The sequence below is a fragment of the Apteryx mantelli genome, chromosome 3 (assembly GCF_036417845.1).
Source record: "Apteryx mantelli isolate bAptMan1 chromosome 3, bAptMan1.hap1, whole genome shotgun sequence".
NCBI lineage: Eukaryota > Metazoa > Chordata > Aves > Apterygiformes > Apterygidae > Apteryx > Apteryx mantelli.
The window spans coordinates 98,110,218-98,129,447 of record NC_089980.1 but is presented as its reverse complement, the minus strand read 5'-3'; the positions used below and the strand labels follow the sequence as shown (position 1 = coordinate 98,129,447).

The window sequence follows — 19,230 nt, the reverse complement described above, 5'->3', positions numbered from 1 at the left end:
ACAAAATGCTTAAGCATCCAGTGCTAGAAGTGTCCTGAGGACACTTTGTCTCCTTCACATCACTGGGTATGGACTGCAGGCTTTTTTAGAATAGACTTGCTCTGATTTGACACTAGTCATTCTACTGTTCTGGCAGTATGCTTCTGAGAATACAAAGTCAAGTTTTTGAAAGGAATTCATATCTTAACTTCTATCTAAAAACTACTCATAATAAGTATGGGTGTTAAATGCCTGTTAATCAGTTTAACTGACTTTAAGTTCCTGGAGTTTACTTATTTTTTCAGCTTCCTATGTGCTGAATCATACTAGGTAGAAAATTAAAGCTGCTAAGTCCTTTTGAAGAGAACAGAGTTTCAGCTCAGGTAAGATAGGAGCTGTTCCTTTAAATTAGAGATTTACAGGAATATACAATAGTCATTTTTCTTTAAAGTTATGGGAATTAGCTGGCTGTGTCTATACTAGTAGATTAATAAATTAAATATGGCTGGGTATTGAAGACATGGTCCAGAATGACTTGCATCCATGCCATTAAACACATCTACCTTTCCAGTCAGGATGGTGCATCTGAGCTGACTGTAGGGAATGGTGCATGGCTTGTGCTAATTCTATGCCTGGGAATTATTTAGGAGAGTGTTGGTTGTATTGGCCTGGCCAGAACTGTGCTAAAGATTGTTTTAGAATCTTAAAGTCAGTTAATTTACAGTGCCTGGGAACCTTCCCTGCCGTGCTTAATTTCCTAGTGTAGATCAAACAGCTATATACTTTCTGATACCATAGTGCTATAAGGATTACAGTGCCATTCAGTTTTTCAAACCCTATGCCCAGTTCTCATAGCAACTAATTAAACTAGCTAGATATAATTAAACATGCATACTCATTAGTAAGTGTTTTAATATAAAGGGTTCAGATGTGCTGCAGTTTCCCTCCTAGAACTTGCCCCAGTGCAGGATGTGTTGTAGACCTGTAAGCCACTTCCATGAGCAAGATGCCAGGTAGGATGGGTTTTGAGAGAAGGGGAATCTCTCCCAAAAGATGATATGTGACCTGTCTTACAACTTAATGCACCTCCTCCATGCAGGCAGCTGCTTTTGAACATTGTGAGCAAAGGTGCAGACACTATAACAAAACCTCCAAGTAGACTGGCTAGTGACACTGCCCCTGGAAGCCAGCAAAGCACAAAAGAAGGTGGCATGTGTTTTTGAAATATGCATAGCACAGATGAGTTCCAACATGCTTTTTTCATGCTTCTCCCATTACATTCAAGGGATTCATTTGCATCCTAAAGTCTTTAAGGTGACAAGTATGAGAGGAAGGAAATTGTCACCTCCCAATCTGTCTGCCTTTTTGAGATGCTGGAACAAATCCAAGGTGTTAGCCAGGTGTCTTGGCCTACTGAGCTGAAATAACTTGAGTAGTTAGGCTAATATTCAAAGTTCACAATTTGACCTTGTATATGTTACTAGGTAGTTGATACAGAAGTAACTTTATTAGACAAAGCACAACTAGACAATTGTTATGAAAAAAAACCATGCAACTTGCAAGAACAGCAGAACTAAACTTACACAAGAATATTTACCTGACAAATATTTGCCTACACCAGTTAGCGAGCAACAGCTTGGAGTGGTCCAACAATCAGTAAAGATCAAAGGATCCAGAAGATGTTTTCCATCTCATAAAGCTCATCCACCTCAGATTGAAGGGGGGATGGCATGACTCTACCTTTAGAGATGCCTGACTGTGAAGAGCCTCTGGGGATGCCTGGGACCAAGCTTGTGCAGCTGGAACCACCACACTCAACACCCTGCTCCTCCTGACTGCTGACAACCACTGCTCCCGGCAGCAAGCAAAGGGAAGTAGAGATAACCATGTTTTTATAATTTTGTATTGTTCTGTGCATTAATAATGCCTAGAACATTGCCTCCTTCATAGAGACAATAAGCATCCCAGCTCCTTCACATAAATCCAGTTATTGCGTAGTAATTCATGAGTGTGTTTAGTCTGTCCTGATGTAAACCATGACACCAGGCTGTTGCCTGAGAACAAGGTCCAGAACATCAGCATCACCCACAAGTATGATCTAGCAGTGGAGGAACATGTCTCTGAGGGACTGGAGGTCCCACTGAACAAGATGAAGGAAAAGAGGTGCCAACAAACATGAGGTTGGGAGCAGGTGGTATCAAAAATCAGAAAACAGTGCTAGTTCTTGGTAAGTTAATACAAAATTGCTAATAACTGTTTTTTGAAATATCTTTACAGTTGATGCCTTCAAAATTTACATGTTTGTAGGAGGGATGCATGCCTCAAAAATAAGAGATGAATATAAGTAAAGAATTATAAACGGTTTCTTAAGTTGTTTAAGACAGTGTCATATTCACCTTGTCTTTACTAATAACAAAGGCAAAGCAATAGTTGTAGAGAAGTTCAGAGCTTACTTTTTTTTTAAGATAGAGATATTTTGCAGCCCACAGGTTCTTTCACTACGCTGAAACACTGACAGCATTTCCTTAAAACTTTGATTTCCACAGAGCTTTATATACTAGTCCTGAGGCATGAATGTATACCTCAGATTCCCAAGCTGAGTTTTAATATCAAGAAACCCTCCTTTTTATCGAAGTGTGACAGTATCCATAAATAAAAGATTTCTTGTGAAATATAAATACTTGCCAAGGAAATGGTCACAGTGATGAAATTATTAGCTTTATAGCTGTTACAGATTAAGAAATAAACTATGAAAGAGTTTTTATGAATTGCCTTTTATCCAGAAGAGTTACAAGCCTTCTACACCAAATAAATGGGAATGGGCAGAAAGAGTTGTAGCCATTGACAGAGAACAATAGTTATTGCTGAATAACTATTACTTTGAATAACTTGCTAAATTTAGAGCTTGGCCTCTGCCACAAAGCCTCTGCTTTGTGACATGCAGACATCCTGCTCTCAGGAGAAAATATGAGCAATAGGGCTTTCTGCATCACTTTATCCAGGAATGCCAATGTTGAGGTTTTTCCATGAAATATTAAGTTGAAAGCCTTGGATCACCCAGCTTTCTGGGAAGTTGGTTTAGTAGAAATGAACTACTTGTGCAGCTGGACCAGTGTCCGAGAAGATACATACTCCTTTTAGCATCTTTCCAGAGGGTAAGAATAATACATTTTCCAGTGAGGTTATTATTCAGTCCCACAAGAATTTCTACTTCACATGGACACAATTATCGTGAGGAAGGCCACATCCTCTGAGGTGTACTTGATCAACAGTATGATAAATAGAAAAGTTAATCTGAAGATCACAGATACTGTTTGTTCATTGCCTGTTCCTGGGATCTGTACAATCCATAGTACAAAGCGCATAAATTCTCCTGTAATCCAGACATTACTAGAGAATAAAATTTTTTGTTCATACCCCCCGATGTCTGAGGTTCTGTACCCTTTTACATTGTAGTCATCAAGAGAAAGATTGTATGCTCCTCTTAATAAGTATCATTACATATTAGCTGCCGAAATAATCCTTTGTCTAGCATTCATTAAGCATGATCTTCTCATGACTGTAATGGCATCCCCAAGGCCAACTTTTTGTTCAAGCAAAGCATTTAGGATTAACTCATCTTAAAACAAACAAAAAAATCAGTCTACATGTTTGCCTGGCTTTCTCTAAGGCTTAACATTTCCTAGTCCTGAAAGTAGCAGTCCTCTGCAGAGTCTTTGTCTGCCAGCCTGCCTACTTCATTGCTGCTGGTACCCATGCCACTTTTTGATAGTGCTTTTTCCTCACCTCTACTCCCGAGCCTGGCAAGCCTGTCGTGTAGCAGTGTGCCACTGTCTCAGAACTGCTGTGCAAGATTTAGGTGGTTTTATGTAGGGAATAAAAGTGTGTCCCTCTTAAGAGCTCCTACCAAAATTCTCTACTAGGCCAAGGTTGGGTAAGACTGCTGCCGTGTTAGATTTCTTTAGGCACGTATAGAAGCCAAGAGTATCTGACAAACTGGTCAAGGTTTTTTCTCAGCCACAACTGTATGTGAACTTACTTATTTAAAAACAGTGAGAAGCAAGGAGTGAGAATAGCCTGTTTAACAGCCATATGTTATACACTGTTATGCAGTACTATCATTTATGATTGTTCTAGAGTACCTATACAAACTTATCCTTTCAGCTGTTTAGTCTCAAAGGTAACCAGCAAATGTAATAATGGATCAATCCACTTGATTGATAGATATCTGAGATCTCAAGATCTTATCAAAGGATAAAAAAAATCCACAAATGCAGTACATCTGTTCATCAGAATTAAGTTGCTGGAGTCTTATTTCACCATAACCATTCGATAGGTACTTAAAATTCATCAGTAGTTGTAATTTCCATAGTTTCACCTGTTTATATATACTTTCAGTTCTTGGAGACTGAAGCATTCCTCACAATCTACAATTTGTTCAGCTTCCACATTCAGTATCTGAACAGCCCTCATTCACTGTGTGGCCGCTGAACTGGTAATGTCCAATTGTGGAACATGCAATAGAGGTGGTCTCACAGGTGCTTTTCATTCCTCATTGCTTGTTCTTCAGTCCTCCATCAAACACCGTATTGCCATATGAGCAAGTGTAAGAGAAGGAAGTCCCAGGGATGTCTACCTGTTCCTCAGGGCTTGCAAGGAATTTGGATCTGTTTTGTATGGGGAGAATCACTTGCTCAGGCATGAAACAGGTAGAGAAAGGGATATCTAATGATATGATGGTTATGAGAATATCCTTTCAATGGGAAAAAGAGATCATCAGTCTTTCTTCCTGGCTTCTTATTCTACCTGCTTCTGACTGAATTTTCCTATTGACTCTCCTTACTACTTCATCTTATCAGTAATTATCATCATCATTAAAGACTATTAAAGGCTTCATTGTCCAGGGTTTTTAATCTAGGCATGTGATAGGTGTATCCCAGACACCCCTCTATTAGTGTGTCACAACATGCTGACAGTCAAAACTCATGAGTGTCTAACCATAACCCACAGAGACCTGCCAATACACTTCAGCCTCTAAAATCAAGAAAACAGGATTGTTATCATCATCCCAAATGGGGGTTTCAATAAGCCTCCAAGAATTTGGTCTTAATTATATCATGAAATATCATCCTAAACAAGAAAAATGAGGATTGGAACATATAAACAGTCTGGGGGAAAGAAGCTTAGTGTAGTCTTCCCTGTGATTTAGAATTTGCATGCAGGCTTCTTATCCGAGTCCTGCCTGTGAAACCTCAGAGCTCCCCATCCTATCTGGTGTAAGGATGTGTGCAATGCGAGAGTGTCTTCATGAATGAGGTTATCAGTTCAAGGACCATTTCAGTGCAAAGGGGACAATAAGGAAAGGAAGAAGCAATAAAGAAGACACACAGAGACACAAAACCTCGTAGGCAAGCAGTAATGAAGATGATGACAAAGAGAAAATCCTTGAGTCATTCATCGATGGTCCAGTACAAAACTGCAAATACAGCCAACCTGGACTCTGTAACGGATAAGAGCAGAGAAACAAGATGAACATGAGGATTTTTAGATAGGAGGGGGGCCTGTGGGACTATGTAAAACTTTCTAAGGAATATTTGGGGGAAGGGGTTGGGGAGGAACAAGGAGGGAGAATATATAGGAGGGGATATAAGAGGAGACGTTGAGTATAAGGAGCGCTGGTCAGCACGCTTGTCTGAGCAAGCCCTGCGCCTGATCACCTCAGTCTGTCCTATCTTCTCATTAAATCTTTTCTTAACCATCTTTCTGTGTCATCTCACTCTATGCCCCGAGTGCAAGTGCTGTAAGCACCAGGCACCAGCAACTGGAGAGACAGGAGTGAGGGAGTTCAGATGAACACCTGGAGCCAGACCGTGGGCGATGGTGGCCGTGTCTGTGGTGCCGGCAGCTGGCTGCGTGGGAGTCCTGGTGTTGGCAGCCAGTGCAGGCGAGGGTCTTGGTGTCAGCCGCAGGGGCCCAGGGCCAGGAACCTGCGTGGCCTGCAGACCACCCTGGAGGGCCAAGCAAGGGGGAGAGGGCCTCTGCACTGGCCACATGTGTCATCGTGCCCGTGGGCCCGGGCAGCAGCTGCAGGGGCCAGCAGCTGGGCAGGAGGAGTGCCCGCATCCTGGAGGCAGCAGTCCTTGTAGCATCCCTCAACAGCAGTGCCACAGAATTTAAGGACATCTGGTATTTGACAGGATCAGGTCATGAGCAAAAAGGTCTTATGTGCATTGAGAAACTCATGGAGATAATTCTTTTGAAGGTAGAGAACACACAGTGCTGTACAAATGTGAATTTTTATTGTGGTTTTGAGTGTTTCTAGAAAGAAGCCAAAACAAATAAATCACTCAGATTTATTGCAGAAATGAAAAGGAGTGGAATGTTAATGACTGGATACAAAACCATATGCTGGAAGCTTAAAATACCCCAAACTGTGTATGTAAGTATGTTTAATGATTACAGTCCTTGATAGCAAACACTGGCTGTATATGACATATCCTGTTGTTATAGAATACATGTATATACACATATATATAAGATTGAAAAGGCACTAGAGTTTTCAAAGTAAAACACAAAAATTAACACTGTAAATCCAAACATGGAGGCTGGGGAGTCCATTTAGGAAGACATATCAGAAGAAAAACTTTCAAAATCCTACAAGCAGTTAGAAACCAGTCTCCCATTGAAAGTCAGGGAACTTGAAAGTCCAGCTGCCAGTTGTATCTTCAAAATCTCCCTTAATATGCTAGTCAGAGGTCAAAGAATGTTTGTAATATAAAGTCAATGAGCCTATAAGGAAATGTTAAGTATTGATGCAGCAAACTACATAGCATTAGGCTTCTTACAATGCAGTTCACAAATGTAATATCTGGGCAGCTTATTACAAAGTCTGGCACTCCTGTTTGTGCTATTCTTATAATTGTGAAAGTGAATGTGTTCTTGTAATGCTGAGAACCTGAATACATTCCTATGCAAGCCATCCCCAAAAAATCTTGGAGCTATTTGTGGACTAAAACGTGCTTCAGATTGAGGGAGGGTGACCAAACCTCATGGTTAGCCTTTCATTTGCTTTTGCCAGTCATCTTCGTCTGACTGAAATGTTTATGGTTTAAGAAAATATATATATTTTCATCTCTTGGAAAAACTCACTAGAGAATGATACGATATGAAGGAAACTTGGTAAGACAAAGCTCAGATCATATGTGTATGTGAAAAAAAACTATGTAGAAATTAATAGTAAAATTATCTTATGGCTGAGTGTGTCTTTTAATGATTTTAACTTTTGTGATTTCATTGCCTTGCCTACGGATTGTAGGCTGTAAGTGCAGTATGCAGTGCAGTTACTTTTGCAGGTCATGATTTCAGTGGTTTTAAGAAATGCTGAGTGTTTTTACATTAAATTTATTTATATATGAAATTAAAGGAAGATTCAGCAGTGTTCAAACAATTTCAGTGTCTGTGCATTATGTCTAACACAATGCACAGAGTAGCAGATCAGTTGGTCCAGAGCAGATGCCATGTGAGAAGATTCATTTGCCTTTTGGAGATGCCACTTCTTTGATCTGATCCTTAGAGCAGCTACATGTGTAAAAGACAATAGCATCTGCTCTGCTGGAAATAATGTTGTTCCTGTGCATGTGAAGAATTTTACAATTATGTGCAAAGGTGTGCATGTGTTTAAAATTCTGCCACCCACCACCATCATTTAGCCATATGGATATGGACAGAGAACACATGATGGCAGACTGACTGAACAACCCAACTTTCTTTGAGAAATCTTCAGTTATGATGTTACTGTAAGGGCCCCTGACTCTATTCAGCAAATTCTTATTTTCCTGAAATTTATATGTTTACTACTTCTACATTACAGATTTTGCCTTTTCCATATAGAATAGTTAGGCTGGCTAGTTGTTCTGCAGAAACTGTGATGGAGAGTTGGGATTTAAGTAAATGCCAAGTGTCCTCAGTTTCCACTGTGTCTCCTTGCTTCTACCCGGGAAGCATGGGCATGGGGGGCAGTGGGGTGCTGGCATAGTGGATGCAGCATCAAAGCAGAGTTGGTCAGAGGCACCTGGGTCTGCAAATGGAAACTCCTTTTATTTCATTCCAAAGCTTTCAGCATTTAGTAACTCAGATATAAAGTCCTTACAACTGTTTTGTCACCTGTTGAGCATCATTCTATTATGTTTTTACTAAACACGGACTAGGTTCTTCCTGGAAGGGAGTGCAATTATCAATGGCTTTAGCAGGAACAAGAATTTACAACAAGCTGCAACTCTCTGTTACTAACCAGTATTCCTGTTTGTCTTCGGTGGAACATTTTGTAGAAAACCCTGTTCCCTCTCCCAGGAAACTCAACAGCAAAATTCCCACTGACCCAAGTAAGCAAATCCAAGGAGAGCTCCTGTGATTTGGTTATCATTGAGGAAAATCTGACTTTTGTCCAGCTCGAGTGGATTCCTTAGTAAGTGTACACTGTAAGTAATTTTAAAAGGATAGTCAAAACACCCTGGAAAGATTACTTTACTTTTAAGTGTGCTCAAGACAGAGCTCAGTTCTAAAATGTATTACCACTTGGACCTGTCAGTTCAGTACTGCTAGCACAGCATGTATTAAACAGTGGAAGCACGCTTCGACTATCAATAACCTTGCCAAAGTGTTTCCTGGTACTGGACAATTTGTGCTTCTGATAATCATTTCATCCTGCAAACAAATGTGCATTTGCATATTCTTTGTATATGCTGGTATTGAATGCGATAGGTCTGCTGAGTCCAGAAATGTATGCATGCACTCAAGTACTTTCAGGGTCATGAAATGGAGGATGCACTGTATATAAGCAACTGGCAATTACTGTCACTTGTTAAAATAGTTTACAGTGGCCTGTGAGGCACAAGAAGGAACATAGCACAGCTTTAAGTATAAAATGTTAGATTGTATATCCTATATTTAGCTCAAATGTGAAACTTGCACAGAGATATTTATACCACAGATGAGACATATGTAGTAAAAAAAAAATTAGAAATCCTGAAAACAATCATATTTTTCTTCAAATTAATACATTTACTATTTTCTTTCTGTTAGCCTGTGAGACTGTACTTTCATATAATGATGCAAAGCTCTGTGAATACAGAAGTTATGTATGTTTATGAAAAAATGGACCAGTATATCAAATTAAATAGAATGTATGCACCAGGAAATATTATCCTGGAGTATTTGTCAATGGCATGAGTGTCGATCCGCATGCTGACGTATCTCTGATTTTTCCTCCTGCCTGAGCCCCTTTCAGACCCCAGCGCCAGCTGCACCATCATTCTGTCTTGTTTGTCTCCATTCTCAGACATGCAGTGCCCCAATTCATTCACGTCACCATCGTTATAACTGCCATCCATCATCATGGGCCGCGGCTGAGGCAGGCTGCACGCACAAGGAAGCTGTGGACACAGTTGTGAATTATGTCCAGATATATATATACAGAGCCATGTTCTCCTTACAAAGGCAAAGGGAAGAAAAGCCTGTGGATTCAGGCTTCTGGGACACAAAAGGGAGAACGAGAACAGCGGTGAGGATGGAGCTGGGCAGCAGCTTTTTTCCTTCTCCAGTTTCACATCTGCAAGACAACTCAGAGCTGTGCAAAGAGCAGCTATGCTCTAGCACAGCTGTGACTAGCTGTGAAAAAGTTCATTTGGCTAAAGCACAGGTATTGAGATGTAAATGAAGGTTGAGCCAGTACCCTGAAGCTGAGAAAACCAGAAAAAAGGGCAGAGGGAACTGCAAGAAGGGATGCATTAGGCTTGCCCAACTTGAAGAGAAGAGCTGAGGCTGAGATTTTGGGGTGGTTATAATTTTATGTATATAATTTACCTAAAAGGCAAAAAGGGGGAACTCTGGACCATTATGTATAAGTCCAGGCACTGCCTGGGGAAAAAATGAGGAAATCTGCCATGTTATCTGACACCCAAAACACAATATCCATCTGTGCAATTCACAGGTTTGTATTTGCATCTTCAAAATAACAACATGTTTAAAGGTAAAATACTAAAACCTATTCCATTTACACAGGCAGTGGAGGGCTATATGTGGGGGGATGCCCCTGCCTTCACACACTGAAGAAACACAGGTGAGCTTGGGTGGCAGATGTCTGTAGCTAATCTTTATAACTAGCAATACTTTACTGATGACTTTTTGCAGGCATTGCATTCTCCCAAGGCAGCAGAAAGCAAAACACTGTAGTTGCAAACTTTAGATAGTTCTCAGACATTTGATGCACCTTTTCCCAGTGGCAAAAAGAACAGCACTGGAGACTGAAAACCTCACCTTGTCCCGGAATTTCCTCTCCTTCCGCTCTTGCACTGTAGTCAGGTAATTCACTGCCGCATATTCCAGCACCGAGAGGAAGACAAACACAAAACTGATCCATAGGTAGATGTCCACTGCTTTGATGTAGGAAACACGGGGCATGGAGGCGTTCACTCCTGTGATGATTGTAGACATGGTCAGCACGGTGGTGATCCCTGAGAATATACCAAGACAGAGAGCCCGTAAGGCATGTTCTAACCAGACCCTTTGTCACAAACACCAGAGGCAGATATAATTTCCTGACGTCTGAGTTTACCTGACTCCATTATTTTTCATATTTAAGTGAAGGGTTTCATTGCCTGAGAAGGGTCTAGACAGCCCTGATTTCTAACCGGGGTTTTCCTATCTTTTCTGTGAGGTTAATGCTAATTCTGATTTGAGTGTGTTCCTAAGCTGGTTCCTGTCCACTACCTCTCATTGCAAGGCAGCAGCGCTTTGCCCCTGCGCTAGCTGGGACCATCAGCAGGCACAGGGCAGTTCCCTGAGGGCTAAGAATATCTGAGCTTCTACTTCAATATTTCAGCGACATGGATGTGAGCAGAGCAAGTCCGCTGCTGCTACATCCGCCAGGTTCCCCAGGCCTGTATTTTCCAACCGCACCTTGCCTGGGGTGCCCCATCCCTGCAGCTGCGCTTCCACAGTACCCAGGCATCAGGTCACCTCCCTGGCAGCAGGAAGCCCAGCAGGCTCTCAGGGAGGAGCAAGCAGCTTCCCCCTCTGCAACCAGGTTGGGAAACCTCCAGGAGCCAGTGGAGAAGGAGACTTGCAGGCTAGGCTTTTGCCTCGGGGAAGACTAAATGCATACTAAATGCAAATGTAAGACCCAGCTGCCAGCCAGCTCCCTTGCAGAGGAGCTGCCTCTTCCCTGTGCACCTCCTTTGGTCCCTGCAGGCCATCTCTTGGCAGAGGGTCCCATACAGCATGCGCACTATGTGCAAGTGATCCTCCTAGCTATATCACAGCTCTCCTTAAGGGCACAATCCTTAAGTTCCTCTCTTATTACAGAAGGAACTAATGAGGCCCAGTGAGGGGAAATCCTGTCCCGCATTATCCCGTAGGTGAGTGTGACAAACACACCAACAAGGACAGGAGTCTCCATAGATCAGTGTTAGCCTGTCTCTGAGGGAGGCTGTCTGTGGCCCTCTTATTACAAAGACTAATTATTTCACATTAATAATCCATTCAAAAGTTGAAATGATGTATATATGCATAAAGGACTGAATTCACAGGAATATCTAAGTGACTAACTGCTTCTAAAGGCAGTGCCTATGTCTCTTGAAGCGCCTAGGCCCAGACATTTGTGCTCCTGTTCAATGACTTCTCAAGGCACTGGATACTGCTTCCAAACATGGACATGGACATTCCCCATTGCCATCTCCCTTAGGGCTGTATATATGCTCTCCCCTGAGGAACATAATTTTAACAGTAAATAAAGTCCTGAAATGTGTTCCCTGGAGTAAATGGAAGGAAGCTTGGGCTCAAAGTCTGTAGAAACACAAATAGTACTTCATTAAGGAAAAAGCATCCACTTTAAAAGAAGATTCACATCCATAGCACAGTTCTGCTCCTATGGCAAATCCTGTGATGTGTGGTTTCATCTGTTTGAAGGACAATGTAGAAGTGGAAGCTAAATCCCTCACACTGCAGTAAAATCTTATTTAACAATTTGAACAATGCAGGTCAGCTTACTGTGTTACCTCCACCCTCCCTCCTCTAGAAAAATTCAATAAACCGAAGGTTTGCTAGTGTTGCTAATATTGATTTTCACGTTCTTGCTCACTAAAGTTTCTGAAGGATATTGAGACTTCAGTTCTGTATGTGCTATGTATCTGTTAAAAGCAATAAAAGCAGAGTTTGGCATTTGCTCCCTGATTTGTCTTCATAGTCAGGGCCTTGCATGCACTGTCTCTTAGGTCTGCTGACTACAAGATCATTTTTACCTAAAGGGACTCTGGCAGGTACTGCTCGGCGATCGATCCAGAAAGAGACCCAGGACAGCATAACCATGAGAGTGGCAGGGAAGTAAGTTTGGAGCAAGAAGAAGAAGATGTGTCGGCGCAAGGTGAAGTTTATGTACAGGCGATTGTACCATCCTGTATAACAGAGAGAAGAAAACAGAGAAGTCACACCAAAGTCAAACTACTTTCAGACAAGGTGATGGTACATCAGTGAAACAGTGCCACATTTGGTTTTTGGAAAACACAAGCAGTGACCATAGATGTTGCAGTTTACAGAAAATCTTTATTGAACTGACTATGGTAGTCTAAATATCTCTCATGAGCAGATCTTCCAGAGAAGATAACATAACCCGTGCACCCAGGCCATTTAATTCACATTAAGGCCTAGTGTGATCTTGAGGAAGAATAGCCTTTCCAGATTTTCTAACTAGAGAGATTAAGTGCATTCAGAATAAGGCACTCCTCATTCCAGAAGAGGAACATCAAATTAATTGAAAATAGTCAGTCCGAAGCAACTTTCCCTTTTGGCAAGTGCTAGTCAACTTTTGCAAATCCTCTGTGCAAGTCAGTTCTTAGAGGACTTCAGGGTGCAAAGGTCTTAGAACATCAGGGTCCTGTTTTTGTATGCCTTTCTAAATAAAAATGCATCTGATAATTTTGTAACTATTAACATGGAAGGGACAGCACAGTGCAGGCAGCAGCACAGTGAGCAAATCATGAAGTCTGAGCTGGGGATAGCTGGTACCTTTTGCAGTGCCAAGATCAGTCTGATGGGCACCCCTGGGACCTCCCAGTGGGATAATCCTCTACAACGAAGGGCAAGAGGGCTGGGCCCAACTCCTTTCCTGTGGCCCACCCTCCGCCAGGCACTCCGTTACTCACCTGTGCTGCTGTAAAAGGCAAGCTTTGTGGTGGTGTGGAACTCCTGGATCAGGAACTGGGACAGAGATATCCTCTCGTCTGTTTTTAGGGAATCATTCCCTTTCTTCCAGTACAGCATGAGGTCATCCTCAGTGTAGGCATCTAGGGGAGCACAGCAAACCTTGGTGCAACGCACTGAAACAGCCATTATTGCACCTACAGCTCAGCACATGCCAATGCATATTCCAAGCTAAATGTAAGGTCCTGAGTAAAAGGGCCAAATGCCACCAGCTGGCTGACAGCCACGTAGGTGATGGGTACGGCTATGGAAAGGGAAGGGCCAGTTGATGGTCACAGCCCTCGGTCTTGACGACTGATATGTTTTGTAACCCTCTTTTTTTCCTCTAAGCATATTTTCACATGCATAATCTGTGCATCAGGTAGCCCACAGCACCAGAACTTGAAATAATGTCCCTCATAATCCACCTAAAATCAGAAGCAAAGGAAGGGAGACTTAGAAGAAAGAGGCTGCTTGGGGTAACAGGAGGAACAGACTATCAGTGGTTTGAGGCATGTGGGAGAACAAACTCTCAGACAAAGTTTCTGCCTGTGATGCACACATGAATGTTACATGTCTTGTATTTTTAATACATGTGAAAATATAGTAATGTTAATGCTTTCAGATGGGTTTAATAACAGCTATTTTTCAACAGAGAGAAAAAAATTGCACATAACTTTATTAAAATGGAATTAAGATTACAATTACTTATTGTAAACTTAAGAAAGATAAAAAGACCCTAAAAAGCTAAAAGTTTAAAATGTATCTGTATGAAATCCAGGAAATTCATATGTAAATCGTACTTTGGACAACACAGCTACATGAGGATATAAACTGAGTTTATCTCACATAGGTGTAAGAAATATAAGAGGCAAGGTGATTATGTTGCTGCTGCATCATGGTTTATATACCATGAATAAGCAGTGGATGCACGTGAAGGGATTAAGAACTTTTTTTTTATATGTTTAAGAGCTATTGGTGGGGGGAGGTACCTGGGGCAAATGGATGCTGCTGGGGACTGCTGACATGCAGGCAAACCGCCCTTGAACCTCTGGAGATGGGGCAGAAGCATGGGGCAGTCCAGCTGACTTTTGAGGGGGACACTGACAAGACAGCATTTGCAGATGGTGCTTAAAGTATATTTTCTTGTTGCAAACACCATCTAAAAGAATTCTAGCAAAAATATTTAAGGGCAAGGATTTTTTTCTCAGTTTTGAAGGTTGCTCACTTGGGTTAGACCTCCAGTTTGTTTACCATCTGCTTATTTTATAATTATAGGTGGTCGCAGTTTGAACTCCTTGGCTTACACACACCTCCCTTGTACTTACAGCTCTCAATCTCCAGGGAACACGTTTGTGTGTCCAGGGGAAAGCGACTGAAATCCATGTTGCACATTGCTGTTACTGTAACTCTAGGAATAATAAAAACCAGTGCATTAAAAACTAGACTTCTTATGTGATTGAAAAATAGTAAAGCTGCAAGTTTGTTTTGTTATTAAATAACTACCTGGCCAGTGACAGTTCACTGAAAAACCCCCTTCCATTGAGCTAAAGTCATTCCACTTAAGCTAAAGCCCTTTCTTCTTCTCAGCAAACTAGTGTTAGAATAGATGACTAGAAAGACCACCATAAACTCCTACTAAATGAAAAAAAAATTGGGGAAGAAAACGGGAAAGGGCAAAGAAGAAACTTTTTACCCTTTGTAGTTTTTTCTGCATTGCTTGAATACTCAGCTACTTATTCAAAACTTGGCAATCATGCTTGATATCAGCCACTAGAGGGCACGGACAGTACCTAGAGTTAGAACTGAAGCTGGTCCAAACCCACGACCACTGAAATGCTGAGCACTATAAAACAAAAAGTCTGGTCTTCCTCTAGTCTAATCGTCTCATTTTTAATAGTATAACTTTGTATTTGCACTGGGAGCATCCATAAATCTTGATCCAACTGGCTTGAGGATTGAGGAGAAGAGATGAGGCAAGTTCAGTTCATCCAGGACTCAGTGGGGAATTCAGGTGCCTAAGGTGCAAGCAGCAATCCTGAACAACTGCCCCCACCCACTGCCTCACACTTTGCAGCTCCCCTGACACTGACAGCTCAGCAATGCCTCTGTTTGCAGCACAGGCATCCCCAGGTGCCTGGTGTCTGGTCCTGCATGTTCCCGGTAGGGTCTCCACGCGGGCAGGACTGAGTGGTTCAGTTTACACCTAACACCCACCAGGTTTCACAGGCTGAGTCTGTCCTGCCTATTTCACATGGGGAGTTTGTGATGGTGAGGGTCTCAGAGGATGAGTGAGAGCAGTCTGTGGGAACCTCTACTTTTTTTTAATCACCTCCTTGCTTCTGACAGACCCCCCCACCTTGCCAGCTTGACTACTCAGTGATCAGAGAATTGCCATGCATTGGGGAACATGTGGATTTACACTCAGTTCCCTTCATAGCAGGCTCCACACCACATCACTCTGGAGAGTGCTCCCACAGCTGGATTATTCTGGATGGAAAAATATGTTTCTTTCAAAGATGTTCCACCAGGCAGAAAATAAGGGAGAAAGTCAGACAGGGTTAGCATCAACCCTTAAACGAGATGTCACAACTCTTACTTGTTCCCACACTCTCTTCAAGGAGCGTTCATGCATTTCACATGAAACGGATATCGCGCAAAAAGCACAAAGGGTCTAAAGTTAGTACAGTGTTTGAGCTGCTCTAGCTGTACATGTGAGTCACTAGGAGCTATATACCCTTGTTGGTGAAGCTTGTTACTTTGTGTGATTAAGGATGTTGTCTGTTTTCTTGCTTAACGTAAAGGTGAAGTTGTATTCAGTGTAAATTATATCTCTTCGTAATTACCTGTACAAACAGTAATTGTACATTTCACCAGACCCTGAGATTCTGTTATAAAGTAAAGTGGATAAATATAATTGCTTTGGACTTCTGTTTATTATAAGACATTGCCCTTTTCCTTAGATTGTGCCTTATCTCTTCTGCAATGCCTTGCAGTGATAACAACTTGCTTTTCCAAGGTGAGCTCCCTCTAGGAACTGCAGTCTGTGGCTGGTTAATCACGCATGCAAGGCAAAGAGGCATTGATGGCAGGAACCAGGAAAATCACTTCCTGCAAAGGGCACTTAATGAACTAGCATGGGTTACTGCCAGAGAGACCCAGATTTTCCTTCCCACTGGCCCTAGGCTAGTGAGGTTCAGCAGGCAATGGAAATATGGCGTGTTGGGGGCTGCAAAGGAGATAGAGAAGTTACACGGGGCAAGTGGTTAGGAAATCCTGCTCTCGAGGCAGGTGAGCTGGGGGGACAGAAACTGGCTGGAGGAAGGTGACACAAACTGTTTCCTATGAATGAAGTTTCAGTCCTGATTCTCATTCTATTTATATAATACTGGCCCAGATGGCCTCCCTGTACACTTGTGCATTTTTATTATGGTAAGGGAAGGGGACTTTTCCTTCTGATCGCAGTGGCTAGTCAGTACATTAAATTTAGTTAGCTAGTTATTTTTAGCATGAAGCCATGCTTTCTCTCTCATTTCACTAATAACTAGCACTGACTGAATGCAATTTTACCTGAGACTATAAAGTACCTTCCCATCTGGCTGGACTCGCAGCATGACATTATCAGTGGTGGTGTCGTGGATGAAGGAACGCTTGGAGTGGACGAAGAACATGTCGGGAACCCAGATCTTCTTCACGAGCCTGCCATCGAATGTCATGCTTTGGTTGTTGGTGCTCGGGAAGGACAGCCTTTCATCTTTCCAGTAGTGCCTCAGGTAAAGGGTCATGGTGAAGTCCTGAAAGAAACAGGTTTGTATTACAACTTACATCTTATTGCCATGGGCAAGTTTAGAGATCTTCTCCCCATCTGCCTGCAATGACTTCTCTCCCCTGGTACAAACAGCAAGTTATAAAGCACCGTTCCTGAAGACACATCCCAAGCTGCAGCAGTCAAGATCAGCTGTAGCTTGCTTGCTCCTCAGGTCAGAATGACTTGGTTCAGAAATTGGAGGCCCTCCAGATGTCAGATCAAACACTGTGTTTTCCTGTCTGCGAGCACCTCCAAGGACCAGAGGGCAGATATGCCAAGGCAGTGGTAGGTGCTGAGAGCTACCAACCACTTAATTTCCCAACCCTATGAAGATGCATTTCTGGAGCTGACAGTAAAGGAGCAAGCGTTTGCTACCTGAGCTGCCCCCACTGCCCCTCCAGCAACTGTCTTCACCTGGACAGCCAGAAGAAGTCACTGAAATGTGGGAGCTCTTCCTCCATCACAGCGACAACAAGGGCACAAGTCTATCAACGTAGGGTTATACAAAGAAACCATGGCATCTCAGCCAAGGTCCTAACAACGGGCATGAGACTTATGTGAGGATTTTCTAGGTGAGATTTGCACAGAGAGGAGCTGGTGTTTGAAGCCCACAGAAACCCAGAGCTTTCAGGCTCTCCTGGGACATGATTTTTCTCTCCTCTCATTTGAGGTTATCGTAGCTGGAGGCAGATCTCCACATGACATAAACTGGCAGAACTCTTTTGATCTGACTGATTTATAACAGGAGAGACCAGGCCCAAACTCTGTCATTTGTTAAATCTTTTTATTAATGCTTTATTTTTTTCCTTTTCTCTTGACCTAGGTAGGCTGTCTGTATTTGGCTGAAATTTGGGGAGTCTTTTTGCTCTTTCTCCCCACAAGTTGTACTGTTAGATCTGATGTATGTTCCTTCTCTTTTAGCTCCATTGTATTTTCCGGGTCTGACCCCAAAAGCACATATGCTTGTGTTTGCCTTCTTCCTCATTTCAAAGGATCCCCTCACGTAGCTGATGCATTAAGCTCATGCATAAGTGTCTATAAGCATGGGGTCTTACAGTGTAACATAATATACTGCCCATAAGCAGAGGGAAGTGTCTAAGACTGACCTGTCTGCCATGGTATCTGAGTCAGGGAAGTCAGATGGGTTTGGGCTATTTTTTTAAATTATTTGTCATTTTGATTTTTTCCACAACACTTTCCAGTCCCTTTGAAATATGTTTTTTTGCAGTTTGTTTGCAGAAGTGATTTATTAATCCCAGCTATGCTAGTATTACACTGGAGGCCAATATAATTCCTGGAAATGTTTTACACTGCATCCATCTGAAGCACCCCGAAGCCACCGACCATGTCATTTCTTTCTTTTCTTTGGGTCCATTCTATAGCATTCTTTAAGATTTTTATCCTGTATACAGGTTTAAAGAAAATCGTTCAGGAAAATCTTTTTCATTGACTCCTAATTGGTTAATATCTCCTTCAAACAGTAATAAATTAAGAGAAGCCCCACTTTCTTGCATAAACATTTGCATTTATGGTTGCTGTGGAAAAGTCAAGTATTTTCAGCTCTCACTAGAAATGTTATATCAATCCTGGTTTTCTGCTATTAAACTGGGAACCACAATATTTTATAATGTGTCATCTGAAATTCTCCCAACCAACAACTGAGTAAATTCTCATTCTTCTTTTGGTTCATTTCTCAGAGACACTATTTACTTTCCCATTATTTTTGCAAACAAACGTACAATGTTGGGGTAACAATTTGATTTTTTTTCTTCTTCTTATCTTTCCTCCAGATAAAACGGCTGCCCCGCACAGCCCACAAAAGCTGTTAATTTCAGAGTCAATTGCCCATAATAGATTGTTACAAATTTTAAAATGAATTGGACAAAAAATATCTGATTTTTGACATCCTAAGGAAGTTTTCAAATGTCATCTATTACTTTATCACTTTCTTGTGAATAGTCAGAAAGTAGGAGAAAAGGAAAACTTGATATATTTAACTCGGCAAACTGAAATTTAGTACACAGTGAAGAACTCTGTAATTGATGTATGTTCATTCAAAAAGCAAACAAGCAATGATCTTGCAAAGCACTATGGCCTTTTTATATAAAGCTGCATGAGTTAAAATGAATTCATTCTGACATTCAAAGTCTTTCTCATCGTTGTTTTGCTAACAGCCAAAATTGACTATGAATGTTTTTTTCCCTAAGGCT

At 41.8% G+C, this 19,230-nt stretch overlaps 1 protein-coding gene across 1 annotated transcript in view; it reads right to left on the bottom strand.

Moving 5' to 3' along the window:
• Window positions 1–9,122: 9,122 nt before the first annotated feature.
• Window positions 9,123–19,230, bottom strand: part of LOC106489632 (gamma-aminobutyric acid receptor subunit rho-1) — a 34,423-nt gene continuing 24,315 nt past the window's right edge. Inside the window, exons 5-10 of the mRNA XM_013948826.2 lie at window positions 16,783–17,006; window positions 14,541–14,623; window positions 13,176–13,316; window positions 12,276–12,428; window positions 10,294–10,490; window positions 9,123–9,410 (exon numbers count right to left, since the gene is read on the bottom strand). Coding sequence (XP_013804280.2) covers window positions 9,123–9,410; window positions 10,294–10,490; window positions 12,276–12,428; window positions 13,176–13,316; window positions 14,541–14,623; window positions 16,783–17,006 — 1,086 coding nt within the window. The remainder of the gene's footprint in view (window positions 9,411–10,293; window positions 10,491–12,275; window positions 12,429–13,175; window positions 13,317–14,540; window positions 14,624–16,782; window positions 17,007–19,230) is intronic.